This window comes from Clarias gariepinus, chromosome 16 (genome assembly GCF_024256425.1).
Source record: "Clarias gariepinus isolate MV-2021 ecotype Netherlands chromosome 16, CGAR_prim_01v2, whole genome shotgun sequence".
Lineage (NCBI taxonomy): Eukaryota > Metazoa > Chordata > Actinopteri > Siluriformes > Clariidae > Clarias > Clarias gariepinus.
Genome location: NC_071115.1, coordinates 8066311 through 8091593, shown reverse-complemented (window position 1 = coordinate 8091593; position 25283 = coordinate 8066311). Strand labels below are relative to the sequence as shown.

The following is a 25283-nucleotide window of genomic DNA, read 5'->3' as shown; positions in this document are numbered from 1 at the left end:
TTTTGTTGAGATATATAATTGGGTATCATCAGCATAACAATGGAAACTAATCCCATGTCTTCTAATGATGTTACCCAGGGGAAGCATGTATATTGAGAACAGCAGAGGTCCTAAAACTGACCCTTGTGGGACCCCATATTTCACTGGCATTACACCAGACAGTTCTCCATTTAGGTCTACAAAATGGTATCGATCAGACAGGTATGATCTAAACCATTTTAATGCCTGTCCCTGAATACCTATGTGATTTTGTAAGCGATCTATGAGAATGATCTATATATGTCGAATGCAGCATGATTATGATCTATAGTGTCGAATGCAGCACTAAGATCAAGCAAGACTAGAATTGAGGTGCCTTGGTCCGAAGCTAAAAACAAGTCGTTTGCAATCTTAACTAGTGCAGTTTCTGTACTATGATGGGGCCTGAAACCTAATTGAAATTCTTCAAGGCCATTTAGTTTGGTCTGTTCCATCCGTGTTCTGAACCGGGAGTGAACCGGAAACATTCCTCAGATCTTTTGTCTTCACCACATTGTGCGTGTGTGTCTGTCAAGCAAGCATATTAAAATACAAACAAGCCTAATTAAAGCTTATAAAACTCACCAGAAAATAATGGCGGAGTTTAGAGCGAGATGTCCCCCTTCTTGCGAAAATTTCCTTTTGGAGGGCAATATGCATACTTTCTGCTTCGAATGTTTGGGTGAAAAGCACGCTCTCCAAGGGCTTAATGAAGAGTGTGAGCACTGTGATCTTCTTCCCATGAAGGTGCTCCGCGCACGCCTTGCGTTATTTAGGGAACCACGAGCCGTGCTGCACTCATGGGGATCACAAGCAGATCTGGCCGAGGTACGAGAGACGGAGTCCCTCCTTTCTCTCCCCCTCTTCCCCGAAGTTTTTCCTTCCACTTTACAAGCGCATTCTGGTGCTTCTCGTGGGTGTGTTGAAGAGACTCGCTTGCCTGCTTCCTCAGAACGCTCCTCTAAAGATGAAAGAGAATATGGACCTCCACAACAAATTATCTCGTTTTTGGAGCAAGCCTTTTTCTTTTTTGTACTATCGACTTCGTTTTATTCAAACATCGTTGATGCAAAAACACGAGGCTATAGCGTGATGCCCCAGATAGAAGAGACACTCTCTCCTGGGACATCATTCTCTTTAAAGAGACCAATGCTTCCCTCCAAGCCGTGTAGAACTTCTTCTACCCTGGTGGGGAAAGCGTTCCAAGCAGCAGGTCAGGCCGGCGCTTCCTTGCATACCATGGCGGTTTTGCAGGCGTATCAGGCTGATCTGCTGAAAAATTTAAGCACAAGCGGCACTGTGAATCACGAAGCATTTGCTGAATTACACCGTGCTACTGTGTGCGACTAAACAGACAGCCCGTCCTATCGGCCGTTATATGGCCTCCTTGGTGACCGCTAAAAGACACCTGTCGTTGAATCTAACAGGCATCAAGGACAAGGATCGAACATTCCTCCTTGATGCCCCTGTCTCACCTTCCGGCCTATTTGCCGGAACTAGGTTCCGAGAAGCCAGGCTGTATGAACAGGCTTTTGGAAAACTTCTCCCAAGCCGTGCTCAAGAGTCGAGGCCGTCGGCCACCCAGCCTCGACCAGATCTGACTCTCGTCAGACGAGAGATTCAGAAGGAGAGCGTTAGCAGCTGGGCACCCCCCCATAAGGACTGGGGTACGGCTCGTCACCCCTCACAGACCGCCTACAAGAGATCAGGTCGTCGCACGTCTTCTTTTCAAAAAGTCCTAAAAGCATACGCGCCCCCTACATTCGCTTTCAAGGGAAAAGCTTAGCAGTATCAGGTCCTTCCGTTCGGTCTAGCTCTGTCACCCCGCACATATACAAAATGTATGGATGCAGTCCTGGCTCCCTTGCGACTCCAGGGCATCCGTATTCTCAATTACATAGATGACTAGCTGATCCTGGTCCAGTCTCAGCAGCTAGCGCGCCGACATCGCGATGTCGTCCTAGCTCATCTCCATTCGCTGGGTTTGAGTCTCAATGCTACCAAAAGCGTTTTCTTTCCGGCTCAGAGGACAACATAATTGGGTGTCAGATGGGACTCGATCACTATGCGGGCACAATTGTCTCCCACTCGTGTCGAATCCATCCTCAGCGTCCTCAAGGAAATCAGACTAGACCAGGAAGTGACTGTACGTCACTATTAAAAATGCTAAGGCCTCATGGCAGCTGAATCCACGGTGATACCTTTGGGCCTTCTGCACATGAAAGCTTTCCAGTTGTGGCTAAGAGCCAGGGGATGTCATACAAGGACCAATCCCCGAAGGCAAATACGGGTTACGGGCGAAGGTCTTCGTAATCTTTCTATGTGATTCAGATCCCGGTTTCTGACCTTGGGTCCCACTCTAGGTCCATCTTGTCGTCGCAAGATGCTAACAACAGGCTGGGGGGCGGTCTTGGATGGCCGTCCAGCTCAAGGGCGCTGGAGAGGTCATCTTCTCGCATGGCACATCAATTGTCTCAAAATGATGGCTCTATTTTTGGCCCTACAGCACTTCCTTCAGCAGCTGAGAGGCTACCATGTTCTAGTGCAGGTGGACAACACATCAGTAGTCTCCTATATAAATCGCCAGGGCGGACTACACTCGCGCCGCTTGAATGAGCTAGCGTGTCAGGTTCTGCTCTGGGCACAGTACGAGTCCCTCAGGGCGAATTACATTCCTGGGCACATGAATGTGGGAGCAGATTTACTGTCCAGGCAAGCTGTGACACACGGGCAATGGAAACTCCACCCCGACGTAGTCAGCCAAATCTGGGAAAGATTTTTTACAGCAGAGGTGGACCTCTTTGCCTCCCTAGAGACTGCACAATGTCCCCTCTACTACTCTCTGACTTATCCAGCTCCCCTGGGTCTGGACGCGATGGCCTATATGTGGCCCAATTTACGCCTTTATGCGTTTCCTCCAATACCTCTGCTCCCGGGAGTCCTGGCGAGGGTCCGTCAGTACAGTTTGCGCCTCTTACTGATAGCGCCCGTTGGCCGACCAGAGTATGGTTCTCGGATCTAATATCTCTCCTCAATGGCTCACCTTGGATGATTCCAGTGAGGAGAGATCTTTTCCCCGACCCGAGCTTTGGAACCTTCATGTTTGGCCCCTGAACAGGACCAAGTAAGTCAAGCTGGTCTCCCAGCCAGCGTAATTGATACTATTCTAGCCACTAGAGCTCCCTCTACTAGAAAAGCTTATGCCCTCCAATGGAATGTATTTGTGAGTTAATGCATGACAAAGCAGGTAGACCCAGTCCACTGCCAAATTGTTTCAGTGCTGGAGTTCCTGCAAGAAAAGTTGTCCTCGGACTTGTGCCCTAGCCCCCCTCAGGACATACGTGGCCGCTATTTCAGCCTGCCACGTTCCGATTGAGGCGGTTACTGTGGGAAAACACCCTTTAGGCCTTGTTCACACGGGCATTAAGTTTTTGGATAAACGAACGTGCTCTGAACGTCCTAGACGTTTATGTTGCATTTTGTAGTGACGCTTGATTGACTTCTACACCGCCGTTCGTTTGTCTCTGTCTAACGTCAGCCTGCAGCCCAAATTGTAGTTTGTGTGTTAACCTGTGGGGGCAGTGTGTCGGAAACTGGATATGAAAGCCCGTCGCTACCGGGTTCACTCTCTGACTGCACAACGTCGGATTAAAGGAAGTTTTTTTTGTGGTTTATGAAGAAATAAAAATTTCCGCGTAAGTTTTTCAACAATGAATTTTTTTATTTTGCCCTTTTCTGCATTTTCCTATGTATAGCATGTAGGATCATGGGATATATCCGGTCCTCCGAAGCGTAAAATGAACGCGAAGAAAACGAACTAGAAGCGGTTTCCTTGCGTTCGTTGGGATTTGAACGGCAAGAAAAAGCTGCATGTAACGGTTTTTTAATGCTGTATAAGCGCGCAGCCGGACAAACGCACGTCACCAAAGCCCGTGTGAACACTCCCATTGACTCATATGTGTAGAAAACACTCGCCGCTTGATCCGCGATTACCGGACGCAAAAAAAACGCTCGATTTTAACGCCCGTGTGAACAAGGCCTTTGTTGTCCATTTTATTCATGAAGCTAAACGGTTGAGGCCACCACTAGAGTCACCCCTTTGTGGGATTTGTCTATCGTGCTTTAAGGTCTAATCGACAGTCCTTTCGAACCACTAGAGGCAGCACCTGACAGGTACCTCTCTTAAGAGGATTGGAGATCTACGTGCCTTGTCAGTCTCCCAATCCTGCCTGGACTTTGCCCCTGGGCTAGTCAAGGCCATTTTGCATCCTCACCCGAACTATCTTCCGAAAGTTTGGTTTTAGTCTCGCCCTCCTTGGATGGCCTTCATGAGAGGCAGTTTCTTTATGGTGTTTGAGGGATTTTGCAAATTCACTTGACAATACTGTTCTTGCAAGAACTACTACAGAAAGGCTGACATCTGGGTCTTAAAATAACAACTAACTGTTGTTTTTGTTACGTAATTACCTATACCATATGTGTTATTTTATAGTTTTGAAATCCCCCGTATTGTTGTAGAATGTAGAAAATAAATCACTAAACAAAAAAAAAAAAAAAAAAAGAAAGAAATTTGCAAGTGAACCCCAAACTCTTGAACGGTAGTGTATATTGGGTCATACTTCTAAAACAAAGGAAAGAACATAATAATACAAACAGCATAAACTATAACTCATCAGTGTAAGCTGCAAGTGCAGCAGGTCAGTGATGATGAACCAGTGCCTGCTGCTGATGACTAACACCTCTCCCCTTCTCTACCAGAGTGAAAATAATGCCAATTAAACTGAACAGGTAATCTGGAATAAAATCAGTAGCAGCATAAGCTCATGCTAGTAATTATTATTGTAGTCAATATTATTTCAAAATAATATTTTCCTAGCCTTATTTTGAATTAATATTGACTACAATAATAATTAAAATAAATAAGTTTACTAGCCCAAGCTAATGCTGCCTCTGATTTTATTCCAGTTTATCTGTTCAGTTGATTTTCACTTGGCTCGGGTACAGAAGGGGAGAGGTGTTGGTCAACATCATCACTGACCCTGAGGCTGCTGGATCCAGACTCTCTGTCCCTGACCGTAGTGTTAGAGCTGTCAGAGCCTGTGGAACTGTAATTTCCCCTCACGCCAAAGGCAGAATCCGTAATTTGAAGAATTTCACAAAATCTGCTTTTAAAGCTTTTTTTTTTCTTGTCGCGTAAATTTTCACCTTTTTTTTTTTTTTTCATTTATGGCAATTATTCATTCTTTGCTGTATCGAGAAAGGATCCAAATCTCTCCCTCAATAAATTAAAAGTGAATGGGGGCGTGGTTTCAGAACACGTAAGCCGGGGAAAAAAGAGCTCAGAGCCAACAACACTCTAAAAAATGATTCTGTGGCCTTGTAAATTTTACAGTTATAAAAAGGTTATGTTACCTTAATAAAATCTCTAAAAGTCACATACATGATTGTTTGAGTTAGACAAATCAAAATAAATGCCTAAAAAAACAACTATTTATTTTGTCTTAAATTTACACTATAATTTAAGTTTACTTCACTAGTAAAAATCAGCATTTGACTAACTGAATTATATTTTTAACATGCACTTAATATTTTTGATACATTTCAATCAAAATATCTGGTAATGGAGTAATTGTACTGATTAGTTTCTAGAACTACAATTATCACTCATTCCAACTCAATATTTTTTATGTTTAACAACAAAAACTTAAATAATTGAGTAAATTGCCCTGTGCAAGTGCTCATGGAAAGTCTGGTGTAACATCAGAGACAAGAAGGCTGTGTGAGGATGTGAGAATGGACATGAAGCACCTGGAACATTCTGGAACATTCCTTATAAATCCTCGTGAGTAAACAATATTACCCATAATAAGTCTAGACTATACAAGTTTTCCACTCGAGTATACTAGATTTTCCATTAACCAAAGTAAAAAATTTATATAGTTGATAGTCATGCATAAATAAAGTTGGGTATTATTTTTATACAAGTGACAAAAAAATGTACAAGGGACGTTCAAGTCAAAGCGGGACCATTGATTGTGCAGAATAACAGAACACCCCCTTTATTTCTCTCTCTATTTTTTTTCTTCTATGTATGAGGTTGTACATTGTTCTGTAAGAGCAAAATGCCTTTGGCGATCGAAGTAGTCCGTTTTGTGTAAAAGCATTCCACTGGAATGTTCACCGGAATTTTACCAGCAATGGGCTACGTAAAATCAAATCAGTTTTACATCTTCGTTTTAGAGAATTTTTATCACAAGTCCCGCTTTGACTTAAACACCACTCGTAGATCAGTGTGATGATGTATATTAGTCCAAAAAGTATGTATTTGAACGTAAGTACTATTTTACCAGTCTGGTAGACTTTATATTAACAGTCACACTTGTACTTACTTGTATACTATTGTTCCTTTTTTAGGTGCCAGCATTATGGGATGGCAGTGTAAACTGTGTGCATTTGTCGCATCATCAAAAGGAATTTCGATCATTATCGAGTGCAGCATGGTACTGTTGGTCATGGATATTTAGTGTCCTGTGTTTATTTAGACTGTCATTGCTTCTTCAAGATTTGAGAAGGTCTGCACACACATTTGTATGGATCCCACAGTTTGCAGGAAACTGAAGTGTGAAGGTGTGCAATTTTTCAGATGTAAAATGTGACTCATTAGATTCTAATACAAAAGTCTACTTTCCACATGTTACCTGTATAATACTTGTGGCAGAAGTATTGTTTCTGAGACTGTTTACTAATAACATAAATTCAGCTCTTTGTTTATGATCTTGTTACATGTAATTTGCATGTAAACCAGGTTGAGTTTAGACTTCATGTCTTGTCAAATTTGGCAAATAAATGTTTGATTAAAATGGTAATGTGTGTATTGTTTTTTTTTTTCATTCAGTTAAAATATTTAGTAAATGTAGCACATTTGTTTGTTAAATAATAGTATATTTTCAGTATCTTCTACCTTCCATTTTAATTATATCTACTCAATTATTTTGCTCATTTTCATTTTGCATTAACTTCAGATTTTCATTAAATTTACTTAATTTTGTACATCATTGTACTAAATATACAGTAGTTATTCAGGTCTACTTAATTTTTTTACTGACTTGTACTCAACTCATGAAGTATATTTTACATTATTTTTATATATTTTTTATAATTACTCAATATTTTTAAGTGTAAAAATGTTTCATAAAAATAATTGAGTACAGCACAGTTTTATTTTTTTAGAGTGAATAGCGTTCAGCACAAAACCTTTATCAGCCTTTTTCAGCGTCACAAAATTATAATACAAAACATACAGTAAAAGGAAAGAAAAGGGTAAAACAATAGAGCGTTTCGGTGGGGAGCAGCAAAAAAAATGACATTTTGAAATAAAAACAGCATGAATTAAATAAAATGCATCTTCAATAATCTCTGTTATTGGAAAAATAATGGCCATAAAATATTATTTCATAATAATAAGTAAATTTATATAGCAGAGGGCAATATATTTTAAAATGATAAGCTTTTTTTCAAAATATGTTCCATTATTTTACAATTTCATTCTCATATTACATATCTTGTGTTTTATTTATTCATAGAGTGATTTATTTCATCATGTCCTATTTACTTATTTTATTTTGAACACTTTGGAGTTCCATAGCTTATCTCATGTGACTACAGTACCTGTGCAAACACCACTGCTTACTGGCCACGCACCGCCTACTGGCCACGCACCGCCTACTAGCCACGCACCACCTGCCCAAACAAACAAACAGAATTTCAGTTTTTTATATAAATATCAACACCGTCAGGTAGAACTTTTTAGTGTTTATGTTTTACATTTTTTGGTAAATTGTTCCCACAATAATGCATTTCTAGTGGAATATTACATTTCTTGACATTAAGGAACATTTTATTGCTAGGTCATCACTGCTTTTAGGTAAAAAGCAAGAATAGATTTTTTTGTACTTACTTGGAGGAAGCCAGTTATTGTCCTAATAAAATACTATTAAAATATGCTGTATTGAATTTTGCAAAAATTTAATAATAAAAATGTTTTTTTAAGAAATATCATATAGCATTTAAATAAATATACAGTGCTAACCTGCACACCTATCATTTTGTTTTGGATAAAAAAAGTTAAAATTGTTTAATTACTATAGTTGAGGGACGCTCCTCAGCATTTAAAAGTTAGAAATTTCCAGACATTCAGGCAGAAACCTCAGAGAGCACAACCACACTCTCACAGTTAAGGTGGCACTCCACTATTTGGCTACAAAACAATATCATTCCAGAAAACATTCAAAAACTGTAATCAAAGGGACTAGAGTATTCTGTTAAACCAGTGGGTTTGATTAATTGCATTAAAAATAAAAATGACTTAATTTTGGAAGAAAACATGGGTTAAAGGTAAAAAATTTATTACACTTCTTAACGCAGTACTACTATGGCCAAGAGTTTTGAGAATGACACAAATATAAATTTTTTGTCAGATGATGTCATTTTAATTGTTACTATGGGATACTCTAATATTATTAAAAGCATTTTATAAGTGTCAAAGACTTTTATTGACAGTTACATAGTGTATGCAAAGACTCTGTGAGTCAACTTTTGGTCCACATGCTGAATGATGGCAGCCCATAATCAATGTCTAAATTTATTGTTTTTTCTTTGTCAAAACAATTGGTTGTTTGCATATTTGTGAGTGATCCCACTTGCTTGGATGAGAAGAAACCCCACACATAAATGGTTTGGGATGCTTCACTGTGGTCATATCGACAATTACTTAATGTAATTGTCTTTATTACTTAGTGTAATTGTCAGTAATAGTTTGTAAGTTGCATACAATAGCATATTTATTTTACAAAAACTGGATTGAAAAGATATTTATCATTGATAACCAGGAATAACTGTTTATCAAGTTAAATATGAGGTGAGTATTAACACTTGCTGGAGGGGTGCTCAGCACTCATCCAAGATATTTACCAATCATGGTAACCTCAGATGGAATGACAGACAATTTCAGTAGGAATAATATTCCTCATAAGATTTACCCTTAAAAACTGGACTTTTGGACTAATTGACAGCTGGACAAATTTTCATGCCTGCATCCCAAAAGACTCCAATGACAAAGATTTTATTCACCCCAGGAACATATTAGTGATCTAACATGCACCCAATATCACTACAACACTAGCCAAGGGTGGCAACATGCCCAATCTGTGGATTACTGGTTTAAGAGAACAGAACTGAACACTGATAATTAGAGTGAGCAGCACAGTCTAACAAAGTGTGGCTTGCTACAAAAGGCCTCCAATCTACCAGGGAAGGGGAAAAATCGGGCCATCAGATGCATACTCAGATGCATTATGGAGGTAATGTACAGACCAGAATTTACTAAGCCACAGTCTTTCCATATTTCTCACTGTGTTAGTTTAAAAATTTGATAATGATAGCACCACTTAATCTGTCTGCTAAAATTTTACACACTTGCTAATCGATTTGGACATGGTGGCCAACAGGGATACACACACGCATACACGTACACAAGCAAAATGTGAATTTTGTTCGTCTGAATGTTCTCTCACTTATTCACATGAAAATATTATATAAATTAATTAAATAATTATATATTTTTTTCCTTAGTGACTACAAAATAAAAATGTGTCATGTTACTACATAAAAAAGCATAGGAAAATCAAATGTTCTATGAAAATCCAGGGGAACAAAACAACAAAACACAAACATAGCTAAAGCCAGTGTACAGTATATAGGTCCACTTGCTAGGAAAAGAAAAAACTTACTCTCCAAGCACCCTTAGCTGTAGATTACAGCCACATGCAAGTTCCACAATCAATCTTCAGATTATTTAGCTAAATAAATTACCCTAATTATTGGACATATAAAAGTTAAAATCACTCCTCCAATAAATAATTGTAAAATCCTTTTAATCATTTAAATTTTTTTATTTTTGATTAAAATAATTAAATTATGTAAAAATAAAATAAGTAATAATAAAATAAGTAAAAACCATTGATAGGTTATAACTGTATGTTTGTATGTAATATAAGAATACTAATCAGTACTGAATGTTTTTCTCATGCTCTATACAAAGTTACAGGATACAGCAACTGTTTACACTTCAATCCTGTAAATTAATAAAGTAGCATTTTGCTGTAAGCTAATTTTATATAGTTTTGTAAAGCTAAACATACTTAGAGTAGCAGTTTACCAAAAAGATATATGAAAAGTATATAAAAATATATAAGAATTTTACCACCAAAATAGTTATTTTAAACTGAATAAACTGTTTAAAAGGTTTTTTGTAAACATGAAAGATCAAACAACAAATATCAAAAGGGAAAATATACTTTTAATCAGACACAGTGTAATTGTCCTGATTATTTATATTGGCTTTTAGTTTAGTTTTTTTTTTGTTTGTTTTTGTTTTTTTCTAATCAAAAGGTTTGGATAAGGGGAAGGAGGGATGTTAGAAAGACTGAGGAAAGGGATAACAAAGCTTCTCTGCCTAAAGATGTGCTGCTGGATCTTGGAGGGAAGGAACACACTGTAAAGTTCAAGAAAGCTGAGAAGCTGAATATCATAGTGAAGGCCTGCATATTTGTGGAGGAAGGGAAACCATCTGAGGTTATGGTAGAATTACTGGTGCTGTTTGAGTTGTTAGTAGAACTAGTGGTACTGTTCGTGCTGTTGCTAGTGAGGGTTAAAACTGCAACCTGGATCCAAGACTGCCCAGTCTTACACATTAGAGGACCTCCTCTTTCAGTCTGCCGAAGAGGGGAAAAAATTACAATTGGTCAGTTTTCCTATTTTGCATTGAATAAATACAAAAAAACAACAACAACAACAAAAAAGACCTGTTCTAATTGTATGGGTTCTGTGCAGATACTGTTTGAGGAAGATACATTTCCACAGTCCACGATAGTAGCGTTGAACTGCTGAAGTGTTTGTTGAGCTATGGCGGACAGATAACAAAGGTAAGGTGCAAAGGATCACAGACTATAAAGTGCTGACATTTAGTTTGGTATTGGAAAGAAACAATTATTTTGTTTTATACACAAATAAACCTGTACCTCCTCCTCCTGAGCCCCAGCCAGCTGCCAAGCACTGAGTACCAATGCTGAAGTTGGTATTGCAAAAGTCTACACATATGGGCTGGATGAAGTCAGAAAGAGTAGGAGTGGTAGACAACTTCAGCACTGCTATATTATTGCTGTCATTTGTGCTGAATGTGATTTTGGTCACATTGACAGAGACCTCGTTGGGGTTGGAGCCGTTCTGATTGAGTCGACCCAGTTTCACAGTCCAGTCAGAGGGATTGCTCGAGCTAGACAGAAAAGTAAAATTTGGCTTGTAATATTTGGCTAAACTTTTAGTGTTTTACAGCCACTCTACTATTTTGGATGCCTTTTTATTTACCCAGAGAAGCAATCAGCTGAGCTCATGACAAACTCTTGAGCAATAAGTGTTCCACCACAAACATAAGTACCGTTAAGCTCCAAGCTGGCCATCCATGGCCATGTACCAGCTGATGCCAAGGGGCTTTCTGCTCCACTTGAAATATTATTGAGATTGGCACTTCCACAAACCACACCTGAAGAGAAATACATAGAACCAGTGCTTATGGTTATTTTTTTTTCTATTTTCTATTTATGAAAATACAAATAAGCTTACCGGGTTGCAAACCACGGCAAGACACTTGCAGATCATCATCAATGCCACAGGATGTATATTTGATGAAGCCTGGCTGGTTTGTGGTGATTTCTTGATTGATCCAATCCTGATACTTAGAAACTCTTGTATACACACCAGGAGAATTTGGGAGTGCACAGCCCCAACCAAAGCTCACAATCCCAGCCTGGATCCACCGAGAGTCCTGTTTGATGACCAGTGGACCTCCAGAGTCACCCTGTGCAGTGCAAGTAATTATAATTGAAAAAAAAATCTTTAAGATATATCAGGTCAGATCAGGTATACAGTACAAACTTTCAAAAAGAGTTACATTACAGGATGTAAATTAATGAAAATACCTGACATGAATCCCTGCCTCCTTCCAATAACCCAGCACACAACATATTGTCTGTGATATTTACCAGATAAGATTTATATAATAAGAAATTTACGGGTAAATATTTAGATTTTTCATATAAACAGTAACACTGCTTGTTTCCAATAATTGGGACTGGAACTTCTTGTAGTATCCCAGGAGATGGTAGATTTACTGAGGAAACACAAGTAAAACATCTGCTTATATTCTCAGTGGCTCAACCAAGACTATGGTAGTTTTACAAGTTAATTTTTTTTCTTTATCTTTTAACTACACTTCTTGTCTTTAAAGTTATAATAACAGCAACAATTAAAATTCTCACCTTCAACACGGATGTCTCCCCAGCCAGTAACCCATGTCAGGGTGCCATTGTGAAAAGTGCTCCCTGTTTCAGCCAGGCAGACAGGAGTGATATTATTGTTGAATGATACAACAGAAGAAAGCTGCAGTAAAGCAATGTCATTGTCATGTTTTTCTTTTTTGTAGGCTGGATGTATGATGACTTTATTGAGCCATCTTGATTCACGGTAAGAATTGTTTCCTTCTAGAGTATACAGGCCCAGTTTTACAGTCACTTGAGAGGCTATGTAACTGGAAAAATCAGATAATCATTCCTGTCATCATCACCGCAATATAATAACAAGTTTGCATATTTTTTTATATAATATCACACCTTTTAAAGCAGTGAGCTGCCGAGAGCACCCAGCCATTATTGATGAGGGATCCACCACAATAATGACTTCCATATACTTGCAGACTGACTTGCCAAGGCCAAGATCCAGGAACAGCATCGAGTCCTCCTACTATTCTGTTGTTGAGGTTAGCTATGCCACAGACTGATTAAGACAGAAAAACAATATTCCTGTTATATCAATGACCATGTCCTGTTTCTCCTTCCATGTTTAAGTACATCCTTTAAGCACTTCGACTTTGACCTGATTGAATTGGCCCTGAAATAGATGGCAAGCTATATTTTTTCTCCACTATGTTTTGGTAGTGTCAGAGAAATTACAACCAGCAATAAATTATCACAGGAACAAAACTAAAACAAAGCTTAGAGTGACTACAGTGCCTAATTTATGCCATTGGTAATGTAAGATAAAAAAAGACAGTTCGATCATTGCTTTTTGCCTCCAATATTCTATAGTGTCTACTTTTTTGTTATATGGAAATCCCGAATTGTAGGTTTGTCAACAAATACCTTACCACTTTTAACAATTTTTAACAACCTTAGATAGCTGAATCTATGGTTTATTTTTTGTGAGGTGGACGTAAACGAGGTTGTGAAGAAAACCCTTATGGACCATTATGGACAACAACATTCATTAACACATGTAACAAAATATAATATAACAAAATAATATTTTTTCCTGAGTTACTAGTAATCAAATTTTACAAATGATGTAAGACAACTTACCCTCAGACTGTGAGTGGCACCCTAGAACATTAGGAAAAAGGATTATTAATAATTAAAATTATTAATGTTTTGGTTTTTACTCATGATTTGATGAAGGTTCAAGACTGTGCTAGGTTCCTTTTGTTGTTTTTTGGTTATTCTTTGCATATTGTGGATGTGTGTATTTCTTAACCTGCACCAAAAAAAACGCTTAGCGGCACAGATTATTATTTTTTCCTCCAAGTTCGTGTGCCGCCCCCCACGAGTCATGAAAAAATGCCACCCTGGGCGTCTGCCCCGTTCGCCCATGGCTAAAAATGACACTGATACAAATTATAGACTTTTATGTAAACTTTCACCTTTTTTCTTTCTTTTTTTCCATCCTTACTTTTTACTTTCCTACTGTGTTCTCCAGTTCTAAATTCAACCTACACTTAGCCACTGGCTATAAATGTACTGATATATTAAGTATTCATATATTGCTTGTGTACTCCTTATAAAAGTGTCAGGTGTGTTGTGCGATAAAAGAGTATCAGCGAGAATGAAAGGAAAGGTGTACAGGACAGTGGTGAGACCAGCGATGCTCTACGGCTTAGAGACAGTGGCGCTGAAGAAAAGACAGGAGGCAGAGTTGGAGGTAGCAGAGCTAAAGATGTTGAGGTTCTCTTTGGGAGTGACAAGGATGGATAGGATTAAGAATGAGTTTATCAGAGGGACAACCCACGTTAGATGTTTTGGAGATAAAGTCAGAGAGGCCAGATTGAGGTGGTTTGGACATGTTCAGAGGAGAGATTGTGAATATATTGGTAGAAGGATGCTGAGGTTGGAACTGCCAGGCAGGAGGTCTAGAGGAAGACCAAAGAGGAGATTTATGGATGCAGTGAGAGAGGACATGAAGTTAGTTGGTGTGAGAAAAGAGGATGCAGAGGATAGGGTTAGATGGAGGCAGATGATTCGCTGTGGCGACCCCTGAAAGGGAACAGCCGAAAGACAAAGAAGAAGACTCCTTATAGTAAAGTGTGTATAGTTATAATTTTTTATATGCATGACTGCCTGAGAAAACTTTTTACATGGTAACATTTTAATTTCAATATCTGCCAGTAAAAGTAAAAATCGCATGTAAAGTTTCCATCCTGATTGGAGCACAAGAGCATCAAGTACATTTTGACAGCACATATCTGATAACAAAATTAACTGATTAAGCCTATGTCTGCTATGTCGTGTTATGGTACATGGCAATCCATGAACTTCACATACTCTATGAGGAAATATTTATGTATATAAAATCTTTTGACAGATCAACTGTTTTTCCTGCCATGTCTAGGCAAGATCACTTACTCATTTATTGTCTATACCACTTTATCCTGTATACACGGGTCGTGGGGGACCTAAAACCTATCCCAGAAAACTAATGTATGAGGCAGGGTACACCCTGGACATGGTGCCAATCCATCATAGGGCTCATTCACATACTACGGGCAATTTCAGAACGTAAATTATCCAAATCTGCATTCTTTGAACTGTGGAAGGTACCCGGAGGGAACCCCCCCAAGCACAGGGAGAACAGGCAAACTCACACAGAGAGTGGAGACAAACCTGGTTTCTGAAGGTGCAAGGCGACTAAAGTCTAACCACTAAGCCACCAACTGGGCAAGATTATTTAAAAAAATATAGAAAGACACAATTTTTGTAAACCACCACAATAGACTTAAAACTAAATTGAAGTGTAGACTTTCAGTTTTAATTCTAGGGGTGTAACATGTGGAGTCACTTGAGTGTCATAATTCACAAATACTGTACATGTAATGCAAGTCACAAATGTATTTAGTAATCCACATATAATTTTTGGTGAATTTTGTGATTTACAAATAATTGCCTTGTGATACACAAATGTATTTTACATGTACAAACTGCTCACCATTTGTCAATATCACTGTTAATGTGTGTGGATTTTTAAGACTTAGATTTACTTTTTTACTTAATAAAAAAACGCATAAGATGTTTCGTCACATGACCATAAATTTAACATGGTTAATCTAGCCGCATGGACCTCCTTAATGCTATTAAACTTTTTGTATAACTATAGTTATAATTTTTACAAAATAATTTACAGTATTTATAAGTATAAAGGCATTAGGGTTAGGGTTAGATCCACAAGAAGAATCAAGGCCTTTTATTAAGTAATTTTAATGCAAGTGTTCTTCAAATTCATTGGATCTGTCAATACTGTATAATTAAGCTAGGAAGCTATTTTGATTGAATGCATACAGTATTCATAAACATTTTACCGCCAGGAAGGATGTTGGAGAGACAAGTGAGCTTAATTGCTGCCCAATGCAATTGCTGGGAGTACTTTATTATGCGCACAGCATGAGCAGCACATTCACCCGAGAACCTACCTCCAATTCAGCCAAAGCATGAACACACGTCACACACACACCACACACAAACAGGGCCGAAGCCACTAACCCAAACACCCTTCCCCAACATGGTGAACACACAGACATCTCAAAGGCATGCTGGTCGTCAGCCGCCGCCCTGCCCAGCCACAATACTGTTTATATATTGATACTGTGGCCCATTTGGTGTGCATACAGCTTGGCACAGGTTTTAACATGGATGCCCTTTCTAATGCAACCCTTTTTTTCCAGGTTCGCGACTGTTGTTATACTCTAAAATGCTCCCTGCTTTGGATCACCCCCCAACACACACACACACACAGAGGCAAAATTGCTATTAAATATTATTATAACAATATAATTTAATATTATGATTTTCATGTAACTTTTGTTTTCCTATTATAATAAGTACAGTTTTTATCTAATCCCTCTGAACCAAAATCATGCTGCTTTATTCATTAAAAGTCCATATACTGTATACAGATGTTAAAATGCTAATTAAAGTCAATATGTAGCACTGTTAAAGGTATTAGGACCAAGACAAAGATAAGTGTGCATCAAGACAAAGGCAAGGACCAAGCCAACATCTTCACAACAAGTCAGCTTGAGAAAAATTTGTTCAAGAATGTTTTTGTTTTTTTTAGAATGGAAAAAGAGTAATACAGTAGTTATCAGTACTAATACTGATGTTCCCTGGATCCAGGCAGGGTATCTTAAGGATGGGAGTAACCCTTGCCTCCTTAAAAGCAGTAGGAACATCACCAGATGATATAAAAAGATTAATGATGGTAGTGATGAAGGGGAGGAGGTATTGTAAAATGGCCTGGAATTAAACTTGTGGAAGGTGGTGGGATTGGGGGAGATGACATTCTTAATCTCTGTGGTTAAAAATTTTGCTAGGGGAGGAGCAGAAGTGTCCAGGGAAAAAAACTAAGAATCATGTCTACTTTATCGAGAAAGTTCCCTGGAGGACCAGGAGTGTGGTGAATGCAGTAAAAAGGATGTGGAAGTTAATGGGAAAGGTTACCTTAACACCGTGAAATTCATATTATGAAAAACTGAAAAACTTAGTTGGCAACCTAGTAACCCAATGTAATTATCTATTAAATGATGGAAGCCCTTTTGTAAGTTACTCTGGATTAGAGTATCTGATTTAGTATCTAAATGTACAGTAATTGTAAATGTTAATGAGATGAGAAAAAGGGAGAGCTGTAACTACAGAAAACCTGTCCCATCACCTCTGCCAGTTTCTTGTGGAGAGTGAGAGAATGCATAGGCAGATGATATAGCAGCCAGTGTAGCCAAGTTCTGAGGAGATATCCAGGTCTCATTTAGTAGCAAAAATCTAAAGAGTAGTGGGAAGCTAGGGCTAAGATAAAATCTGGTTTCTTTACAGCAGACTGGCAGTCCCTGAGCCCACTCACCACCAGTGCATAAAAGAGTGATAGAGCAGTGGAGGGTAAATGTGGTTTCTAGAAGATGAACTGCAACTAATGTACTAAGTAATAATTAAAGCAACCATTGGGTAGTTTATTATGAACCAGTCAATAATTAGAGAGTCATGTATGGAGATCTACAAGCTAATTTAAATATATTGGATATGGTATTATGTAACTTGATTAAAAAAAAGGAAGAAATGTTGTATATTAATGAAGTTAATATAAAAGTAGCACATGTTAAAGTTAGCAACTCACCTTTGGCAAGGAGTAGGAACACACACAATGTCCTGTACGCCATCATCAGACACTTTCATGCCCTCTAACATCGCTGCATCTATACATATGTCTTCTTTTTGTATCTGTCTCTCCGATCAGTTCATAAACCACACCTCTTTAAGTTTCTTTTTCTCTTTCTTTTTTAAGTCCTGTTTTTTTTCTTTCTTTCTTTCTTTTTTTCTCTCTGTCTCTCTCTCTCTCTCTCTCTCTCACACACACACACACACACACACACACACACACACACACAAAGTGTATGAAAAAGGGTTTAGTCTTTTCTAAAAGTTTATTTTATTTGTACAATCCATTTTGAACAATCCTTCTCACCCGCTATACAGTGTCTTCGCTGAACAGAGGAGTAGTTTCAGCCAGAGACTGATTACTATCAAGTGTTCCACAGAGCGCCACAGGGGATCCTTTCTCCCAACGGCCATAAACGTTTACAAATCTTTTCTGTAACTCATACACACATATATGTGGATTTTTCACTAACTGTTACACAACAGGTCATTATCACTTACCATATTAATAATATGATTACTGCAATACTACTTCCTAATAAAATATGTAATACAAGATTACATATAATAATACAATATTACATACATATACTAGATTACTGTGCAATACTTACAAGTAATCTTGAGTCATATTCTGATGGTACTTACTGTTTTAGGAACTTTTTTTAAGGATTATTATTATTATTATTATTATTATTATTATAGGTATTTATTACCTTTATTCTTTATTACCTTTTCTTAGTTAACAACTGTGAGCACCTGTAACCAAGCATAAGCAATTTCATTCTGGGATTAATAAAGTTATTTGAATCTTGAATCTTGAATCTTAAATGCAGAAACTCTACAGTCAGAGTGCAGATACATTTTAACTCACTATAAAACATTCATTATACTGTGTGTGTGTGTGTGTGTGCGTGTGTGTGTGTGTGTGTGTGTGTGTGTGTGGTCTTTCTTTTTTTTTTTTTTCTTTCTAGATTGTAAAACTGGGCTAAAATATTTCAAAATATTTGATATTGAGGCATGTCTCCCACTAATGCTCTGTAAAGCCTTCATAATGGCTCTAATTTAAGGTGCTCTTAATTGGTGGTTTCTAAGGATGATAACTCCAAATGAACTATTCATCTGCAGCAGAGGTAAGGTTTGGTATTGCTTTCCTGGAATGGTCTTTAGAACAGTTGACCTCTGTGTATTAAAACAAACAATTGACTGTTGTTGTTGTTGTTGTTGTTACTTCACTACGTTATTTTCTACCTGTAGAAAATAAACCATTGAACAAAAAAATTCTGTGAAATTAGAAAAAAATAAACATTTTGAATTAGAAAGTGTGTCCAAACTTTTGACTGTCAGTCAGAATCTCTTTTTCGTTTCCCATTTAGCTTGCTTATGACCTAAGACTAAAAAGTGGATAAGGCAGTTTCTGAAGCTGGCTGGCTCTTTCCTTTTTGGCATTACCAATTGTGTCACTTCCTCCTTAACAAACATCTTGCATCAATCGATACATTCTTTCATTCATTCATCACCTACGTCGATTATTTTGTACCCCCTGGACAGGGTGCAGATCAATTGCAGGGAACCCACAAAGCACAGGAAGAACATGCAAACTACACGCACACTAAACCGAAGTGGGAAACAAATCCTTAACCCCTGAGGTGCAATGCTACAATGCTTACCACTACACCACTGCACTAAGAATAGGTGGGGTGAAAAATACACTATATTGGATGGGGAGGTGGCAGGGAGACACCCAAAGGGGAGCAGCATACACATTACCTGATGTGTTTTTTCTCCTTTGCCCAGTGTTAGTAAACACACCAAAACTCCTCTTGGTGTGGCTGTATGTAGCCACCCATTTAGATTTTCTGAACACACACAAAAAAGTGAGTCATGAGGAACTGGACACAATGTTTGAAATGGGGTTAAAGTACCACAGCAATTGGAGCAGCTCAGTTGTCTTTCTCTTTGGCTCTTGATTTAAATAATGAATATTGGCAGATTGCCATGAGTTCAATGTCTTGCAAAATAGATTTTTCACAACATTTGGTTTACACTAATTTGTGACACTTCTGTTAGTTTTTTCAGGTGATTTTTTAAAATGTAAAATATAATTTAAATTATGTCTACAATATAGGTAAAATAATCATTCGTATTAATAATTGGCAGTGATACATGCAAAAATTTAGGGCTGTCCTGAGATTGCTGAGGTGGGTCATGGTTCACAGCAAACCAAAGTGTGCAGTCGCATGGGTAGAAGAACAGTATCTGGGTCTTTACTTCGGTCATGGGCGGGTGAATTCCCAAATTGATAAGATGACAGCTATTGGGGCCACAATAAAGTCAATACAGCAGTTCCTGGAGCTGGCTGGCTCTTATATGAGGTTTGTTACCAATTTTTTGGCCATCACCACCCTACGGACTGACCTTAATAAAAAGAAGCGCCAGATATGGTCCAGTGGCCAGAGCCCTGCAAACAGGTAAACATGGTTTGTATAAGGGCTCAGTATTGCATTCAATACATCAGAAATAGGGCTGGAGGCTATTTAGTTCCAGGTGGTGGGGCGAAGCACTTGGTTCTGTTTCTTAGTATAAACTCTCAGTAAGGGATACAAAATAAGGGATACCAAAAAGCACAAACGCAAAACATTGTAGACTTACCATGTCTTCTTCCTGCCCTCCATTCTCAACCATTCCCTAGAGCTGTGGTTCTCAAAGTGTGGGGCGGCCCCACTAGTGGGGAATACAGATATGACAGGTGTGCGGCGTTTTGCGATGATCCCTAAATCATTTGTTGCGCCGTAGAGAATAATGGTGTTTATGCTTTTAAGCATGTATAATTTAAGGCGGATGTAGCTGAAAGACAATGTAGAGAGAAAATATATCTGGTTATCTTATTTGCGGGTTTATTTACGCAGCTATTGAATTCGGAGGTGCGAATATCAAACTAACTTTACCGCCGTCACAAACAGGTGTTATGCGCTAAAATGCCCCCCTGCCACGGATTGCTACACCCCCGCACCCCCCCCCCACACACACACACGTAATCAGTATCAAATATTATATTAGGACATACATTAAAATGTTTATTTTTATCAAATATATTATTACTATTATAATTAACCCTTGCTACGTGACAGCCGTTGAGACGATTAATACAAATCCCCAAAAATGATTATTTTATGGCACATTTATTTTGCAGGGGTTTGTCAATGTACAAATAACTAATTATTTATCACAAATTACACTAAATAAATATTGTTTGTGGTGAAAAATTACAGGAAATGATTTTTATTATAAAATAAGCAATATACAATATACATTAGATTCCATCAATATGTGGACTTTGCAACGAGAGGGAAAAACACGCTGGATCTTGTTTACACAAACATCCCCGGCGCATATCGGGCAGAGCCCCGCCCCCACCTCGGCTACTCAGACCACATGTCTGTTATGCTAATTCCAGCATACAGACCACTCATCAGGCGCTCAAAACCGGTTCTGAAGCAGGTGAAAACCTGGCCAGCAGGAGCCATCTCTGCTCTTCAGGACTGTTTCGAGAGCACTGACTGGAACATGTTTAGGGAGGCTGCAACTTACGGCGACTTCACTGACTTGGAGGAGTACACGTCATCAGTGACCAGCTACATCAACAAGTGCACCGATGACGTCATTGTCTCCAAGAGCATCATCTCACGACCAAACCAGAAACCGTGGATTACTGCGGAAGTGCGTGCACTTCTGAGGACCAGAGACTCTGCCTTCAAAGCGGGAGACAAGGTGGCCCTCAGAACAGCAAGGGCCAAACTTTCAGGGACAGCGGCGACACACGGCTCATGTGGCAGGGTTTACAAGCCATCACTCACTACAGGACGACACCAACTGCCTGTGACAGTGACGGCTCCCTTCCAGATGCGCTGAATAACTTCTATGCTCGGTTTGACAGGCAGAACGACGTGGCGGCGAGAAAGACCACCCCTTCTCCGAACGACCAGGTGCTGTGTCTCACTACAGCTGAGGTGAGGAAAACTCTACGCAGAGTCAACCCACGTAAAGCTGCTGGACCAGACAACATCCCAGGCAGAGTGCTCAGAGAATGTGCTGAACAGCTGGCAGATGTTCTCACCGACATATTTAACATCTCTCTGAGCAGCGCCATCGTTCCCACGTGCTTCAAGGCCACCACCATCGTCCCCGTGCCCAAGAAGTCTACTGTGTCCTGTCTCAATGACTACCGTCCCGTTGCACTCACACCCACCATCATGAAGTGCTTTGAGCGGCTCGTCATGAGACACATCAAGACCCTGCTGCCCTCCTCACTGGACCCACTGCAGTTTGCGTATCGTCCTAACCGCTCAACGGACGACGCCATCTCCACTACACTACATCTTGCCCTCACACACTTGGACAAGAAGGACACATATGTTCGAATGCTGTACGTAGATTTCAGCTCAGCATTCAACACTATTATCCCCCAACAACTGATTGGGAAGCTGAACCTGTTGGGCCTAAACACCTCCCTCTGCAACTGGATCCTGGACTTTCTGACCGGTAGGCCTCAGTCAGTACGGATCGGAAACTGCACCTCCAGCACCACCACTCTGAGCACTGGGGCCCCACAAGGCTGTGTGCTCAGTCCCCTGCTGTTCACACTGCTGACTCACGACTGTGTAGCAACACACAGTTCGAACCACATCATTAAGTTCGCTGATGACACGACCGTGGTGGGTCTCATTAGCAAGAACGACGAGTCAGCATACAGAGAGGAAGTGCAGAGGCTAACGGACTGGTGTAAAGACAACAACCTGTCTCTAAATGTTGACAAGACAAAGGAGATGGTTGTTGACTTAACCCTAGGAGGATACGAGGCGACCATTCTCCGCTGAGCATCAACGGCTCCTCTGTGGGAATCGTCGAAAGCATCAAATTCCTGGGTGTCCACCTAGAGAAGGACCTCAGCTGGTCCCTCAACACCAGCTTCCTACACAAGAAAGCTCAACAGCGTCTCTTCTTTCTAAGAAGACTGAGAAAGGCCCAGCTTCCACCACCGATCCTGACCACCTTCTATAGAGGAACTATTGAGAGCATCCTGAGCGGCTGCATCACTGTCTGGTTTGGGAATTGTGCCATATCGGACCGCAAAACCCTACAGCGGATAGTGAGGACAGCGGAGAAGATCATCGGGGTCTCTCTCCCCTCTATTGAAGACATCTACACCACACGCTGCATCCGCAAAGCCACCAGCATTGTGGCTGATCGGACTCACCCATCTCACACACACTTCACACTCCTGCCATCTGGAAAAAGGTACCGAAGCATTCGGGCACACACATCCAGACTGTGCAACAGCTTTTTTCCACAAGCCATCCGTCTCCTCAACAAGAAGAGACTGGACTGATAAACACACACACACACACACACACACACACACACACACACACACACACACACACACAGACACACTAACACAAACATTATCACACAGCTTAACCCAACTACCTCAAAACATTGGGACTGGACTGACTAATCAACACAAGTGCAGACACACTGACCTACACCACCAAATTATCGTACACACCAACCTGCTTCACTGTTTATCTTTTGCACAATGATCATCGGGACAGGGGTAGCTCAGTGGTTAAGGCATTGGACTATGGTTTGGAAGGTCCCAGGTTCAAACCCCACAACCACCAAGTTGCCCCTGTTGGGCCCTTGAGCAAGGCCCTTAACCCTCAACTGCTCAGATGTGTAATGAGATAAAAATGTAAGTCGCTCTGGATAAGAGCGTCTGCCAAATGCTTAAATGTAAATCATTACTGGACTAATTTTTGCACCAACTCCTCAATTCTTGCTGCTGTTTTTAAAGAATGTTTACGTTTACCCACTACCTCAACACCATATTTTTTATGTTCTGTTATGTCGTGGTTGCGCACTGTCACTTTGTTGTTGCTCTTGTTTGCACATTTGCACGTGCACTTTATGTTGTCTGTAAAAATAGTTATACTTAGCTAGTTAGTTTTTGTTAATTTATGTTGTAATTTATGTTAGGTCTCTCTGTCCTGTCTCTGCTAGCCAGTTAACTAGGCCTCTTGGTTAGCTAGTTTAGTGTCTCTGTTAATTTATGTTGTAAATTTATGTTGTATGTAGCACCTTGGTCCTGGAGGAACGTTGTTTCGTTGTAGTGAGCATAATAACGTCAATGGATACATTTGTACATACATCAGCCTAATCAACCAAAAAGCCAGCCGAAAGGAAAACATGCTGAAGCCCACTGTATGTTGCGGTTGGATTCATGGTGGGGGTGGTGGGGCAGAGGAGAGACCCATGTGTGTTTTGTGTCTTAAACCGCTGGCAGCAGACAGCATGAGACCTAACAAAGTAGGAAGACACTTAGAGACAACACACCCAGTCAAATTAATAAGCCACTCGACTTCTTTGAAAGAAAGCTCTAGATAAGTGACGAAGTACGCCTGTTATAAAAATTGCACGTGTATTTTCTCAAGACTCATCTGTTTCTCCAGTACTTGGACTTATTTGATCTTATTGGTTTAGAAATTGATAGTTCAATAAATAGTAAACTTGGCCGTTTTCGTTATCATTTTTGACAAGTGGGTCTTGAAAATTCGCCCACCGCCTTAAGTGGGGAATGACAGAAAATGTTTGAGAACCACTGCCCTAGAGTGTCATGATGCCAACTATATCAAGAAACTCTGGTCACATCTTCAAGCTAAAGTACCTGAGACCCTACGGTACCAGATACACCCACTACCCACAACTCAGAGACCTTTATCTTGCCATAGTCTTCATCAAGAGTTATTTTGTCATGTCTATGCCAGAATCGGTGTTTAATTTAAATTCCCAGCATACAGTGCAGCCTACAAACATGGCCCTCACGGACTACAAACCCACCAAACCCATTACAGACTCAGTCATTCGGGTTTACCTGATTATTGATCATACACAACTGTCACAGATTAATCTTACATCCACAGTCAAAGTATTCAATGAGTCTCACACCACACCCACAGTCTAAAATGTACAATGTGTTCAATTGTTGGCAGTTTTTACCAAGGCTTATCATTCTTTAATTTTATCATGGTTTTGATCTTGTTTCTGGTTTAGCTGTCTGGCTCCTGCCATGTGTAATTCATGTTGTTCGTTGATGGGCAAACTATTGTTTTTGTTTTTTTTCAACGCCCTGTCAACCAGTGTTGTTAACTGGATAATTTTAATAAACTGTCTGTGCTTAGGTTAAATGTTGAACTTGATGTTAGTGTTAATCAGAAATGGCTAAAGGTCCATAAACATAAATTCTTTCTACATAACCAGAGTTATTAAATAAGGCAAATTTTACTGGGAGAAAATCATATTCCTACATTCATTGAGTTCTGAATTACTTAAGAAGTGCCATGGATCATTTGAGGTCACACATCCATTAAGGGAAATTAACAATAAGGTTAGGAGAAAGGAGGTTTATGAGGTTGATATTCTAAATTGGGGTAAGAGAGAAGGTTTCTGTGTCTCTGGTGATGATAGTTCAAAATGGCATTTTCCACATCATCTGCGATACACCAATTTGTGACACTTCCATTTGGTTTGTTTGGAGCTTCCATGCTTTTTTAGGTATAAAATACATTTTAAATGTTGTAAATATACAGTATATAATGGGAGGTGGCACATGCAACACCTTAG

General features: G+C 39.5%; 1 protein-coding gene across 1 annotated transcript in view; it reads right to left on the bottom strand.

Moving 5' to 3' along the window:
- The window catches only part of LOC128544949 (polyserase-2-like), a 32036-nt gene extending 14434 nt beyond the window's left edge, over nt 1–17602 (bottom strand). Inside the window, exons 1-9 of the mRNA XM_053515264.1 lie at nt 17560–17602; nt 12744–12906; nt 12393–12661; nt 12054–12244; nt 11698–11932; nt 11443–11662; nt 11091–11350; nt 10881–10978; nt 10667–10790 (exon numbers count right to left, since the gene is read on the bottom strand). Coding sequence (XP_053371239.1) covers nt 10667–10790; nt 10881–10978; nt 11091–11350; nt 11443–11662; nt 11698–11932; nt 12054–12244; nt 12393–12661; nt 12744–12906; nt 17560–17602 — 1603 coding nt within the window. The remainder of the gene's footprint in view (nt 1–10666; nt 10791–10880; nt 10979–11090; nt 11351–11442; nt 11663–11697; nt 11933–12053; nt 12245–12392; nt 12662–12743; nt 12907–17559) is intronic.
- Nucleotides 17603–25283: the final 7681 nt, after the last annotated feature.